General features: G+C 34.7%; 1 protein-coding gene across 4 annotated transcripts in view; it reads right to left on the reverse strand.

Moving 5' to 3' along the window:
• The window catches only part of LOC124632368 (venom dipeptidyl peptidase 4-like), a 65884-nt gene that overhangs the window by 24315 nt on the left and 27344 nt on the right, over positions 1-14225 (reverse strand). Inside the window, exons 1-3 of one of the 4 annotated variants that reach the window (XM_047167184.1) lie at positions 9597-9705; positions 2761-2824; positions 116-458 (exon numbers count right to left, since the gene is read on the reverse strand). In XM_047167184.1, the coding sequence (XP_047023140.1) occupies positions 116-458; positions 2761-2808 (391 nt within the window). In that variant the 5' untranslated portion in view covers positions 2809-2824; positions 9597-9705. Of the gene's footprint in view, positions 1-115; positions 459-1531; positions 1686-2760; positions 2825-5710; positions 5804-9596; positions 9706-14225 lie in introns of those variants that run through there. The other 3 variants (XM_047167183.1, XM_047167185.1, XM_047167186.1) reach the window with 3 other exon arrangements.

A 14225-nucleotide genomic window follows, 5' to 3' on the forward strand; every position in this document is an offset into this window, starting at 1 on the left:
CAGATTGTGCAATCAATATTCTATAAAAATGGCCTTTACTTGTAAATTTTCATCTCTTGGAACATACTCAATTTTCTACTAAACTTATTGCAAAATAATCTATAAATAAACTTACCAGAAGACCAAGAGGCATTGAAAGAAGGAGGTGAGTATATTCCTTCTATAATCTCTTCAAGTTCCAATGGCGTCAACGGCGGGTCAGTCACACCAGACTCAGTCGTCGTACCACCGGCCTCAGTCGAAGATGTCGGCGATTCTGTCGTCGTACTTGTCGTGGTCGATGAAGAAGGTTCTATAGGAGTGGTCGGCCCTTCGGTAGATACGATCGGTTCAACGGGACCGGCCTCATTGCCTGTTAGGACTACCACGAGGGTAATCACGACTCCTATTACTGCCAACATCGCGACTGTTCCGATTATGTAGCCTAGTGTCTTCTTGCGTTTGGTTGCGACCAGCACCTGGAAGTGGAATGTAGTTTTAGTTACTGAAACAACAAATAAGAATGAGATCTCTCATGAAAATTAAATAATACCACAGAATTACGTCGTTTCGAAAATTCTAAGAGTGAGTTGCTGAAATTAACTGATTTAACTTAGTTTTATAATAACCAAACCAGTCGTGAAACTACCGCCCATTGCTTGGTCAAATTAACTATTTGTAAATGGGCAATATCGTGAAACGGTGCAAGCCACTGTATGTCACTTCTGTCTTGCCTATCTTCGATTTCAATTCTATTAACACAATGCATAATAAAACGAAATGCCTCACAAAACGAAATACCACATATAACAAGAAAACAAGTAGTCAATTGTTTTACTGTTGATGCACCGGGAATGATGATCTCACATCTATTGCTAACTCACTTTAAAGTAACTAACTCTATTTAATGCTAATTTAATTCAGTAACTAGGAAGTTTGATATACATTGCGAGCCTAAGACAAAGTGATTCGAAGGTAAACAAGCGTCACAGACGCGACGATCAAGATCTTGCAAAAAATATAGGTACGTTTAAGGAGGCCAAAGCCACTTATTCGTCGAAACACTTTTGACAACGCAATAAGTATGTGTGAAATATCCACAAAAGTGATTAGGTACGTTATATACGTAACAGATTTTTCAATTAAAAATCATAACATTTGTGTTGACTTTACAACAGGTGTGTAAATGTTTAGATTTCATTAAAGTGTAATACAGTAGGCTAACTAGTTTTGTTGAAAGTATATCTTTATATTTATTTAAAATTGTAATTAAACCTGAGATTCAAATAGGTACCTATTTGAGGGGATTTTCCTTATTTCGTAATGTGTAAATATAAAGTCTTACGCACGTTATCATTGGAGTAACACTAACTATAACATTACCTACGTTAATAATTGTTAACTTATAAGTATATTTTTTGTATTTTTTACATTAACGTTATATTTTTATTCAAATGTACCTTTTATTATTGTAATTACTTTTCAAAAAACATTGTTACATATTTTTTTGTTAAAAAATCAAATAAAAATAAATTAACAAAACAAAACATACATTACGTTTGACCCACAAATCACTGCAATCCAAGATCACTGTTCCACAATTACACTGAACCAAACCCCATACTCACTTACGTTTATTATTTACAAAATTAATAATACCTAGCTTATTTATTCACAATCGGCCATTCCGCTTACTACTACGAACAAAAGTGGAATGGACTCGGCCGCGAATATGAACCTTCATTAAGTTTTTTTTACATAAAGTTACTAGACCGGGGGTTATCGAAGGCTATCTGGTATGGTCGTCGAACATTTAGTATCAATTACGTATACTTCTCATTGTAGTAGGTACATTGTTTCGTCATGATAACTTTAATTTTGTGATTTAGTTCTGTTTTGTTGCTTGGCACGTGCTATTTGAGTACCAATTAATTGGAGGATTAAAGTTAAGTTTGATTTTATTAGGCAACAAAAATGTATTCTTTTGTTTTCTTATTATGACAGTCTCAGGATAAGGGTCAAATATCAAACCTGAGCTTTTACCGAAGTGTGAAATATTTTACACTTTTATATACCTACTAAATACTTTATTGCATTCCCTAATTTTGTGCAACAAATGGTATGTTAAAAAAAAAATGAAACAATTATTGACCCTGTTAGGCATAGGTTGTACATAGATAGTTGGTTGTCGTTATACAATCTTACATTGCAATTATTTATACAATCCTCAGCTTTGATTAAAAAAATATGACTATAAAAACAATCCTATTGTCGATTTCTAGCATGATCAAATATGTAGTAGAATCTGGGTTAATATTTATTCAAATTATGTTTTATTTGGAGAAATAACGGATCCTTCGCGGCCATCTACAGAATAAAATTTATTCCTACGATATACTTTTAAAGCTATAAGCAGGGTTTCATTTTTATTGAGATTTATCTTTATACTGCAGTTACAAACACATTAGTAAGTAGGTATATAAAGATAATTGTGTGTTTAATGACGAGCTAACGACTTTTTAATACGAAATAAACTCAAGGCATTTTCTTGTTTTATAAAAATGCTCCTCAATGTAATAGCGCACTATTTTAACTTTAAGATCTTCATTTTATTTTACACCTATGTTTTACAAATAATAAATACTTTGACTTTGACTTTGACTTTGACTTTGAATGTTTTTTTTTGCTATTGCATAATCAACCAACATTGACAACTTTTCTTTAATTTTCGTTCCTTTATCTTTAAACTTAGTTCATTTTATCTTTAATTTGAATGTTTACCTGATCACTGGTTCCCATCTCCATGGTGGAATTGCTGTTGTCCGCCATTTTGTTCGGCGTATAACTGTGGACAAAACAAACAGTTAAAATTACATTAAAACAAGCCCAAAAGAATGCCAAAGTATAGCCGGAATCAGATTGTTAACTTTTACGAAACATTATTTTTATTTCATTTTATTAGGTACTGTTACCAAAGTGTCCTGTGTACCTGATATAAGTTAAGGACATAAGCATAAACCTCTTACGTCTAAAATAAAAGGTACCTATGTACCATTACAATTAATACTATACATAACAAAAAAAGTATTAGAGTGTTAGGTACCACTAAAAGCCACTTAAATACTTTGTAATTTTTTTTAGTGTATGCGTACCAAAATTCGAAAGCGAATATTCTTTAAGCACAAACATTTTTATTAAGCAATTGCTTATCGATGTTTTGCACTTAATGATCACTATTTGCAACAATGTTTCAGCGATACAACTAACCTAACCTAACATTAATTGTAAATTCATCTCAAGCAAATATTCAAGTACTATTAAAACTAAATGGGCTAACATTTTGGAAGCCAACTTTATAGAAACTTAACTCATTTGCTTGAGACAATGAAACCAGTTAAGTTTACATTGCACTCAGGCACCTAGATTGGAATTCAAGCTGAATAGATTAATGTATGCGGAAGTTTCTAGCTTTGAATTTTGATTATAGCAAAGAATAGATTAAATCATTATTTGCTGTTAGTTAAGTTACATATTTTTCATAACGTTTACATGCACCTGTCAAACAAAAGATGCAATATATGACATCGATAATAAAGATGGATCAGTTATCAGAGCCCAAGCGAATTTTTGATCTAGGTTCTTAAATAAAATCTTATGATGCTTCACACAATAGGCCGATTCAATGCGACTGACAAGTGTAAAGGGAAAATAAACAATTCCTTGAGCCCATGTGGCGCGTTCACTATAACAGCGGATTTTCCGTTCGGTATTTTTACGCGCGACACATTCCGCGACAGCGATAAAAAACCTGACGTGCGGTTTCACGTGTAATGCTCTGAACTGGCAGTTGATAGGTAATTGATTGCTGTTGCACCTATTCGCTGGACACAGCCCGACTGATCCCCTCGGAAAAACCGCGCTGAAAATCCGTTAGTGTCAGAGCACTTTAATACATCCTACAGTCATTTGAATCAAAACTAGGCGAAATAATAATAACATTACGTAAAAAAGAGGTTTAATGTATTCAATATTTCTAAATGACGGACGCCAACTATCTTAATCTTATTTATCATAATTGTTTGTCTTATCTTAACGAAAGATATCGATATGGAAATTATGGCTACAGAATAAATTTTACTAATCTGCTTGTAAATAGGTAGATAGGTAAATTGGTTAGGGTGCATGTACATGGTGCGAGTAGCATGTTGATTGACTTGCATTTTAAAAACGTGGGGGTTCAGCGACTCGTGCATGTACCAAAGCAAAATACCCACCCGCGTGCTCTTGTCACTTGCGCATTTTAACTTGCTCCAGCTACATGCACCGTGTAGACGCGTCCTTAGCGTTTAAGAATTTCGCCTTGATAGGAATCGCGTGTAAAGTCTTACTGTCTGGTTAACCAATCATATCACTTAATGACATGGTATGATAGAAATCACAGTTGTCTAACAGAGATAATGTATGTTTAGGCTATTTATTTCAGCAGAGCTACCTACATATTTTTTGATTCAGTAAGTTTGATTATTATCTATTGGATAAAGTGGCTATGGATATAATTTAATTCAATCTATTCTGAAGAACGTTGTCAAGCAAATACCGTTTGAAATGAAAATCTTACACTTTTCTTTGGCCTAAGTATGCAACGTTAATATTACCGATACCAGTACCAACATCTTCGAGGTGCCTTTTCATAATAAATACCTTATCATATTCTATAGTCAGCTAACGATAGCTAGTATCGCGATCAAAGTCATTAAAATTCCCAAATTAATCATTTTATATTACAGATCGCTTAGTCTGTACTCCTAAAATAATAGGAAATATTGTTTGGTTGTTTGTATCCTAAAGGCTCCAAAACTACTGAACCAATTTGATCTAACCTTTCACTGTTGGTAAGCTACACTCTTCTCGAGTAACATAAGCTATATTTTATCAAGGTACGGGTACTAGTACTCACAAGACGCGGACGAAGCCTCGTGAAATCGGCTAGTCTATATATAAAAATGAAACCCGCTTTCCGTTGTCACGACATACCGCCAACAATAATTTTCAGCCAAAACGGCTTGACCGATTTGGCTGAAAATTAGAGGGGAGGTAACTTAGACCCGGGAGAAGGTTTTTGGATTTTTGCCACCATTCGGCTACGGGACGCGGGTGAAACCGAGGACGAAATATAGTTGTTTATAAAATTCCGATACTCTTCACTTCAATTAGGTTGGAACACAATTTCCTTTGCCCTAAAATTCGATATTGCGTTTACGCACCAGTGAACATAGAGATTTCATATTTATTAGTTATCCGCACTTTTCGTCCTTTGAGGCGAATTCCTCTGAAGAGACTGCAAGATGTTATAAATGTTTTCAATAGATTTCTTGACTACTGACTTCGGTATATTATATCCGTACTGTCTATAGCTTAGAAATTTAAATACACGTAGATACATATCTAAGCATAACATCAAAATATCAACATATTAAAACAAGTGACACCTATCTCGGACAGAATATAAAATTCTTGCTATGATTCCATTTAAGAAATACGTCTCGATACAGTCCAATCACGTCGCGTTGAAACCTTTTAAAAAAATACGCACGATCGATTCTCAACCTTAATTTTGAGTACTATAAGGTCTCTTATTATAATTATACAGTAAACAACACTACTTCACCATACCATCATACAACAACACCTCTTAACATCTCAATTTCATATTTTATGAATATTTACTCACCGCGATCCAGATTAACAAAACCGAAAATTAATTTAGGACCGGCGTAAGCCGAATCCCCGTCACACTGAATATTTTAATGGTCTAGAAGAGATTATACGATATCTATCAATTCATAAAGATAATAGCAGCATTAATTTCTAATCATTGTGATAAGAAAATAATAAAATTTAGATAGTTTTAATATTTTTATATCAAAAGATTTAGCCCGAACTAAATGATCTGCACTTATTCTCACTGTTACATACTTATTTTAAACTCAAAAAGAAAGCAGCAAATGTCAAATATTTCTATTAAGTTGTATAAAAGTGTATCATAATTTTTTGCACACATTGAGGCTCTTCAGAATTTAATGGATTTGTGACTTCTTGCCTGAATGTGGTGCCTGTATTGTTCCCTGTTGTAAGGTAACTTCACTTATTTTGCGAAACGCACAGGTTAAATAATTGGCTAATAATATAGTTTACTTATAACTACGATAGATACTTTACTAATTAACTAATTGTTGCTGTTACGATTGTAGATACAAATTTTCTAGGATAGATACAATGTTCCTTGATTTACCATTTTTGTGTTTTAGTTTATCTTCTTATCTTTTCTGTCTATCGTAATCGACAACAAAATATTTACTATGATTTTTGACGGAATCATTCCCTATTTATAATGTAACGGTCATCTTGATCCACGCTTAAGTTTATATTTATCCCACCCAAAACAAAAATGTGAAAGACTGCCAAGTTCGATAATATGGGAATGCTTCGCCTATAAAAGAAGTGAGATCTGAATAAGTACCAAGTTCCATACACATACCTCAGTTAAAAACAGTTGCTTTTTAATGATGTTACTTGGCAAGTTTTCATACACCGTTATAAACCTACTAAACGCAATGAATCAAGTATTTAATTTTCTATTAAAACTTGCCAAGTAACATAATTAAAAAGCAACTATTTTTAACTGAGGTATGTGTATGGAACTTGGTACTTATTCAGATCTCACTTCTTTTATAGGCGAAGCATTCCCATATTATCGAACTTGGCAGTCTTTCACATTTTTGTTTTGGGTGGGATTTCATTTATTTTTGTAAGGTTGTTTATTTTTATTTTTTCTTATGATGAAGTTAGTTAAAGAAATGTCTCATTTATACTATCTTTTAGATTTTTTTATATGCACTATGTTTCTTACAAAGAAATGAACTAGATTAAATAAATGGACTAGATTTACCAACTGACTGACATGACATGTTATCATATATTATGTTCGTGGATCAAAGTTACACATTCGTTATTTTCGAAAGTGATTCACACTTGGCCGTTTTCAGATTTTTACTTTACTTTGACTAAATACAAACCTTTGTACCATTCGAAGATATATTATATAAATATAGATAAATTTAGTAGTTTTAGTTCCATAGGGGTATAAATTTACACCGGGTATAAAACACCTTCATTATTTTGAAACCGACTCACACTTGGCCATTTTCAGATTTTTCCCTTTACCTTGACATAAAGACCTACCTCCATGCCAAATTTCAAGTCAATACGACCATTGGAAGTGGTCTAGGTTTTTGATGAGTGAGTCAGTGAATCAGTCAGTCAGTGAGTGTATAGTAAAAATAGCTATTTTCTGACGTCAATATCTCAAGACCTACAATAGGTATATTAATGAAATTTTGTATTTTAGATAAGTGAGGGGGTCTCAACAGATACTAGAAATTTGATATGCATAAATAAAATAGATTTTGAGTTACAGGGGGGTCGAATTTGGCCCGAAATGGTTCGTGTAATATAACCCACGGCCGGTGTGGCGCTTTTTTTGCTCGAACTTGGCGGACACACTGCCGTGTGTCTAGATTCGTGTTCGTAAAAATAGGTCTTATGATCATGAATACATTATGTATTATATTCAAAATTGGAATTCTTGGAAACGTACATATGTATGCTCAGTAAGCCCAGGTGTTCCAAAAAATACATATTTCTCGATACATACTTGACAAACGAATACATAAATTCGTAATCGTTCAGAAAACCACTTTCCCATAAATCCCTCAGCCAATATTTTTATTCAAAATACAAATTGCGAATCAAATCATCCGAGTGATATTTATTGAATTTATTCAGATATCGATTCTGAACATCGAATGGTTCTAAAATTCGATTTTCCTGTCTGTTTATCGTTCCATCTTATTTATCCTTCTATAGCTTGCGGTAATTAATGAAGCCCATATTTTTTCAATAAACCGACATTCTATACCGATGGATCGACATAATTGATCTGTCATTCGTCTTCACTCGATCGATTTCATCACGATTCGTTAGAGCTGACTGGAATTAATAATTTGATGTGCTCATATAACGTAACATGGATACGTACACTTTCTATTACAGCGATTACGTTTTGCATAGGAATCGATGCAAATTAGCAATGTAGCGATTCCGGTAAAGTTACAATCGACTGTCACTTGTATGTAGATATTCGAAAAATAATTAATTGTTTTCAGCTACTGTTCTATTTATATTTTTCGATGCGTTTTGAAATGTGATTAAGAATTAAGGTGTGTTTTGTACCCCAGCGGGGCCCATAGAGCCAAAGCCTGCCGAGGCAGCGGGATTGTTCGGAAGAGTTACCGTGGCTCTGGTATACAAATGGCTTAAGAAAGAACATGGTGGGTTTTAGTCTTTAAGAGTCTGACACTCCATCACGCTGCAAGAGGAGGGATCCGCATTTTATGGTTTCCCATGAATGAAAAAAGTGGTGTGTTTTTTAGACAATAGGTAATGACTATTGACGTAAAGATTCCATGCGTGACTAAGGAGTTACTATTAATTAATAAGCCAATTATTTTCAAAAGCAAATTGTACATACATTGGTTGCTATGAGTCATTATGTGAGTGGTTCCCCGACGACTCACCATAGAAGCTGTCATAATAATCTTTTATTTACATGGTTTGCGTCGGTTCTTCCCCATGGTAAGCGGCATACAGCTAGATAAATAATTATAGAATACCGCTAATAATGTATTCGCCAGCATCGGACATATTTATCGACATAAAAAATTACTGCGTGAATAAAATTATCGTGTTAAGACCTGTATGTCATAATTACTTTACACTATTTATGTATCGTAAAAATAAGAGACATAAGTAGGCAATTAAAAATGTTCACATCACAGAATTCACAATAGACTCAGTCACTCAATATTACAGTGTTTTTTCACAATTAAGAACCTACCTTTGTATTGCAACCATCGCTTCTGCTATAAAAAGTGGATAAACCAATAAAAAAATAATAACACTAACTACTGCTATCTACCGATTCTTATGAAAACTATGAAGAAAATGCCGATAATAGCCCTACAAATTGACGTGACTGTTATGAACTTAAATGCTCTTTTAATGGATTTGACCATCTGTAGAACTGACGTTAACAGATTAATTTGATTCTACTTATTGGTTAATGGCGTCCACGGCCGATTTTGGCCACGGCTGCTGTTCTCATATATGGAGATCAGACACAAGTGCACTCACTATTCCTCCACTCTCATAACCCGATGGGACGGCAATCCGACACGACCGGAAAGAGATCAGGCGCAGGACCGACATTAACGTGCTCTCCGATGCACGGGTGAATCAATCACCTTGCGACCACTAAACCAATGAGGCAGCCACTTATTGGTTAGTTAAGAAAAACTGCATCGCGTTTACCTTACCCTTGAGAGTTTTGGCTGCTTTCAGTAATTGTGAGTCAAAAGCAAGTTAAAAGTTGTATTATGGACAGAATGTAATCTAGAATACTACTTACTTTAATTAAATTATTTTCGATATCTGAAAATAATTTTAAGAAATTTAAAAATACTTCATTACAAAAACGTCTTTTACAAAATAAAACTTACCACTTGTGAATCCATGTTGAAAACTAATTCACAAACAAAAAGAACCGATATAGGTACTCTAAGTTACTAATTCCAAGTTAATTATGGCTACAGATAAAGACAAGCTAGATATAAAAAAATAAGAAAATATTTTTGTTTCTAAAGAAATATTTTATCCTTGTATTTCACAGTTAAACTGATGTAATCTACTAGAGAACTGTACTGACAATGAATTTATCTCATCACTCTGCTTGGTAATCTTACTTACGAGTGCTGCTTATCTCATATTGTTGATATACTATTGTTTTATTGAACTGCAAATCTAGTACAACCACTTGAAGATAGTTCTTGTTTCCATTAACAGTATTCGTTTTTATAAATGCATTGACATTTTAAAATTCGAAGGTGACGTAAGGTACGATTTGAATCGGGGCTGCGGGATTGTTCGAAAGAGTTACCGCGGCCCTGGTACATAAAAGGCCTACTACGGAACACGACGGTTTTTAGTCAGTAAGAGTCTGACACTCCCTCACCGCTGCTAACCCATAGCAGGAGGAGTCATTTGATGATTTTTGACGTCGTTAAAAAAAAAGGTACGATTTGAATGCTATCTGCCAACTGCAACTGCCGACCGCACATGCCGTGACTGCATTAAATGTGCCGCAGCTGCACTACTGGTTTGTATGTAGCAGACCTTCCAATCACCTTCAGATGTCGATCGATTTTTCAAGCAATTGTTGAAAGTGAAGTCGGCAGTTGCAGTCGGCAGCTAGTTTTCAAAACGCACCTTGACATTTTTGAATTTGGTCGGGATTGGATAAATTGTAATGAAAACTATATTGACTGACATCATAAATCTATTGCTGAACTTTATCATTCTTTATGGAACTCGAATTTTGTAGGTAAGTTACACAAATGGGATAATGAAAAGGCAAGTTCAGTTTTTTTTCTCCAATAAGTTCACGGTTACTTAGGTGCCATTTTTCTTTTTTTAACTTAACTAAATAAAGTCGTGGTGGCTTAGTGGGTAAAGAACCAACCTCTCGAGTATGAGGGTGTGGGTTCGATTCCAGGTCAAGCAAGTACCAATGCAACTTTTCTAAGTTTGTACGTACTTTCTAAGTATTTCTTAGACACCAATGGCTGATAAAAAGGTGAAGGAAAACATCTTGAGGAAACCTGGACTATTAAGTCTGAAATCACCAACCCGCATTGAGCAAGCGTGGTGATTAATGCTCAATCCTTCTCCATGTGAGAGGAGGCCTGTGCCCAGCAGTGGGACGGTAAAAAAGGCTGTTACAGTAAATAAAACTATTTTATTTTTCAGTACAATTAACCTTGAGCTCTATTCATTGCTATTGACTAGGTGAAATCTAATTCTGTCTTACTCATTGTGTTTGGATCTAGTTTATTTCTTAGATCATTTAACCAATAGAAGAGAATTTTAAAGTGAAGCCAGTTTGAAAGGCCACTTAAAAAATCTTATTACATGTTACCTATTTAATATGATTTTTTTAAGTACCATCATCATCCTCCGAGCCTTTTCCCAAACTATGTTGGGGTCGGCTTCCAGTCTAACCGGATTCAGCTGAGTACCAGTGCTTTACAAGAAGCGACTGCCTATCTGACCTCCTCAACCCAGTTACCCGGGCAACCCGATACCCCTTGGTTAGACTGGTGTCAGACTTACTGGCTTCTGACTACCCGTAACGACTGCCAAGGATGTTCAATGACAGCCGGGACCTACAGTTTAACGTGCCATCCGAAACACAGTCATTGGTGTCTAAGATATACTTAGAAAGTACATACAAACTTAGAAAAGTTGCATTGGTACTTGCCTGACCTGGAATCGAACCCGCGAATTTTTTTAAGTACCAGCATACGTATTTATATGTGCATTTCAGGCCTATGTATTAAGTTCACAACTACTTTTCTACGACTACCAAAAACTCTTCTTTCCTATCGTTATACCTACGAACGTAATTAAAATTACGTGAAAAAATATGACCTTTCCTTATTCCAACAGAAATTTTATTGAAATAATAAACCTGAATAACACTCTTGAAAGATATTCCAGGAAAATCCTCATTACCACGGCGAAGTATAACCCTCTAAAGATAAATGAGAGATAAGCAGTTTGCAGAGGATGCGTTAATTATGCATACGCACGAACCTAATTACTGAACTATCATCGTTAGCAGAACATCACTGGAATGTTGTTTAACCCATACTATAAGCATAATAGGTAGGTATACTAGATTAGGTAGGCCTTGCGATTTCACCGGCATTGCATGGCATAAACACCTTAAGCAACCAAAGATTACCTTAAGTATTATTTTTTTTTTCAAATAGGCCTATGAGGGCTCTTCCGAAGCTTGTTGCATGGTGCCAAAGAGTGGGTCTCATGGAGAAGAACCGGCAAAAAAATATTCTACCTAATTTTCTCATGCAAAGATTTAAACTGTATCTTCAGTTTTCGTCGCCAGCGTCTATCGTCCACCGCCAAAATATGTACTATTTATATGGTTCATATTTAATTTTAAAGTATGCAATTATACGTTGACGAGTAAGAATGAAGGCTTATAGTTTTTCCCTTGGAATATAGGCCACTAGTTATACATATTTTATGCATTTTCTTAATATATGAAGGTATTAAATAGACCTTTCACAAAAACTATCCCCATCTGCATCAATAAAATGGCCACCTATCTTAAAACCAACTGCATTAACAACAGCTGTACTTTTAAAACCCATTTTCCAGCGGCCAGACACAGCACCTGTTTTTATAACATTACCATTAAATATGATGATAAAGTAATTTGCAGTACATAATCCGCTTAAGTTCCCGCGAACACCTCGGGAACTCGTAACTGAATTAGGTCAGTTCCCACTAGATGTAATGAGTTAATATGATTAGAACCACTTCCATAAGGATTGCTCGCCTGCTTATTATTTTTCTCTTGTATAAAATTCATTAATATAATTAGTCTGAAAATTTCAACTGGCACAGTGTCTTTAATTTCTGGTGATAACTGTAACACGTTTCTATTTTAAATGCTACATAATTATTTTTTACGAGGTGTCGTTATTTTTCAGAACCGTAATCGGTATTTTAACCTACTTTTTTATCCATTTCAGGGTGAAAAAAATGCAAGGTAGACTCGGTTTCACGGCGAAGTATAACCCTCTAAAGATAAATGAGAGATAAGCAGTTTGCAGAGGATGCGTTAATTATGCATACGCACGAACCTAATTACTGAACTATCATCGTTAGCAGAACATCACTGGAATGTTGTTTAACCCATACTATAAGCATAATAGGTAGGTATACTAGATTAGGTAGGCCTTGCGATTTCACCGGCATTGCATGGCATAAACACCTTAAGCAACCAAAGATTACCTTAAGTATTATTTTTTTTTTCAAATAGGCCTATGAGGGCTCTTCCGAAGCTTGTTGCATGGTGCCAAAGAGTGGGTCTCATGGAGAAGAACCGGCAAAAAAATATTCTACCTAATTTTCTCATGCAAAGATTTAAACTGTATCTTCAGTTTTCGTCGCCAGCGTCTATCGTCCACCGCCAAAATATGTACTATTTATATGGTTCATATTTAATTTTAAAGTATGCAATTATACGTTGACGAGTAAGAATGAAGGCTTATAGTTTTTCCCTTGGAATATAGGCCACTAGTTATACATATTTTATGCATTTTCTTAATATATGAAGGTATTAAATAGACCTTTCACAAAAACTATCCCCATCTGCATCAATAAAATGGCCACCTATCTTAAAACCAACTGCATTAACAACAGCTGTACTTTTAAAACCCATTTTCCAGCGGCCAGACACAGCACCTGTTTTTATAACATTACCATTAAATATGATGATAAAGTAATTTGCAGTACATAATCCGCTTAAGTTCCCGCGAACACCTCGGGAACTCGTAACTGAATTAGGTCAGTTCCCACTAGATGTAATGAGTTAATATGATTAGAACCACTTCCATAAGGATTGCTCGCCTGCTTATTATTTTTCTCTTGTATAAAATTCATTAATATAATTAGTCTGAAAATTTCAACTGGCACAGTGTCTTTAATTTCTGGTGATAACTGTAACACGTTTCTATTTTAAATGCTACATAATTATTTTTTACGAGGTGTCGTTATTTTTCAGAACCGTAATCGGTATTTTAACCTACTTTTTTATCCATTTCAGGGTGAAAAAAATGCAAGGTAGACTCGGTTTCACATTAAGAGACTATGGTGAAGTTTTGTGAATTGTTATCCGGTAATTGAGAGTCAATAAAAAATACGTTATAGTGCTTCAAATAAAGCTAAAGTGCTTACTTACTAGGAAACACAGTTATTAATTTACATAACTGTAGTTTACAAGTTCACAAGACTCCATTATTCTAAACGACTATTGAGATTTAAAAATTCAAACTTGAAACCGTTGTCTACGGATATGCTTCTAGAGCCAGTGAACTCGGGGGAAAGGCCACATGAATGTTGCATACCCACTACCTGCCCCGGTAAGTGAGTTGACGTGAACAGAACGGATGAATAGCAAAACTTTACTTTGAACATGTAAGTTATGTTGGAATCTCTTTTTAATGTACTTGATAGAGCAACCGAATATGTACCTACTTATT

The sequence above is a fragment of the Helicoverpa zea genome, chromosome 8 (assembly GCF_022581195.2).
Source record: "Helicoverpa zea isolate HzStark_Cry1AcR chromosome 8, ilHelZeax1.1, whole genome shotgun sequence".
NCBI classification, from domain to species: Eukaryota; Metazoa; Arthropoda; class Insecta; order Lepidoptera; family Noctuidae; genus Helicoverpa; species Helicoverpa zea.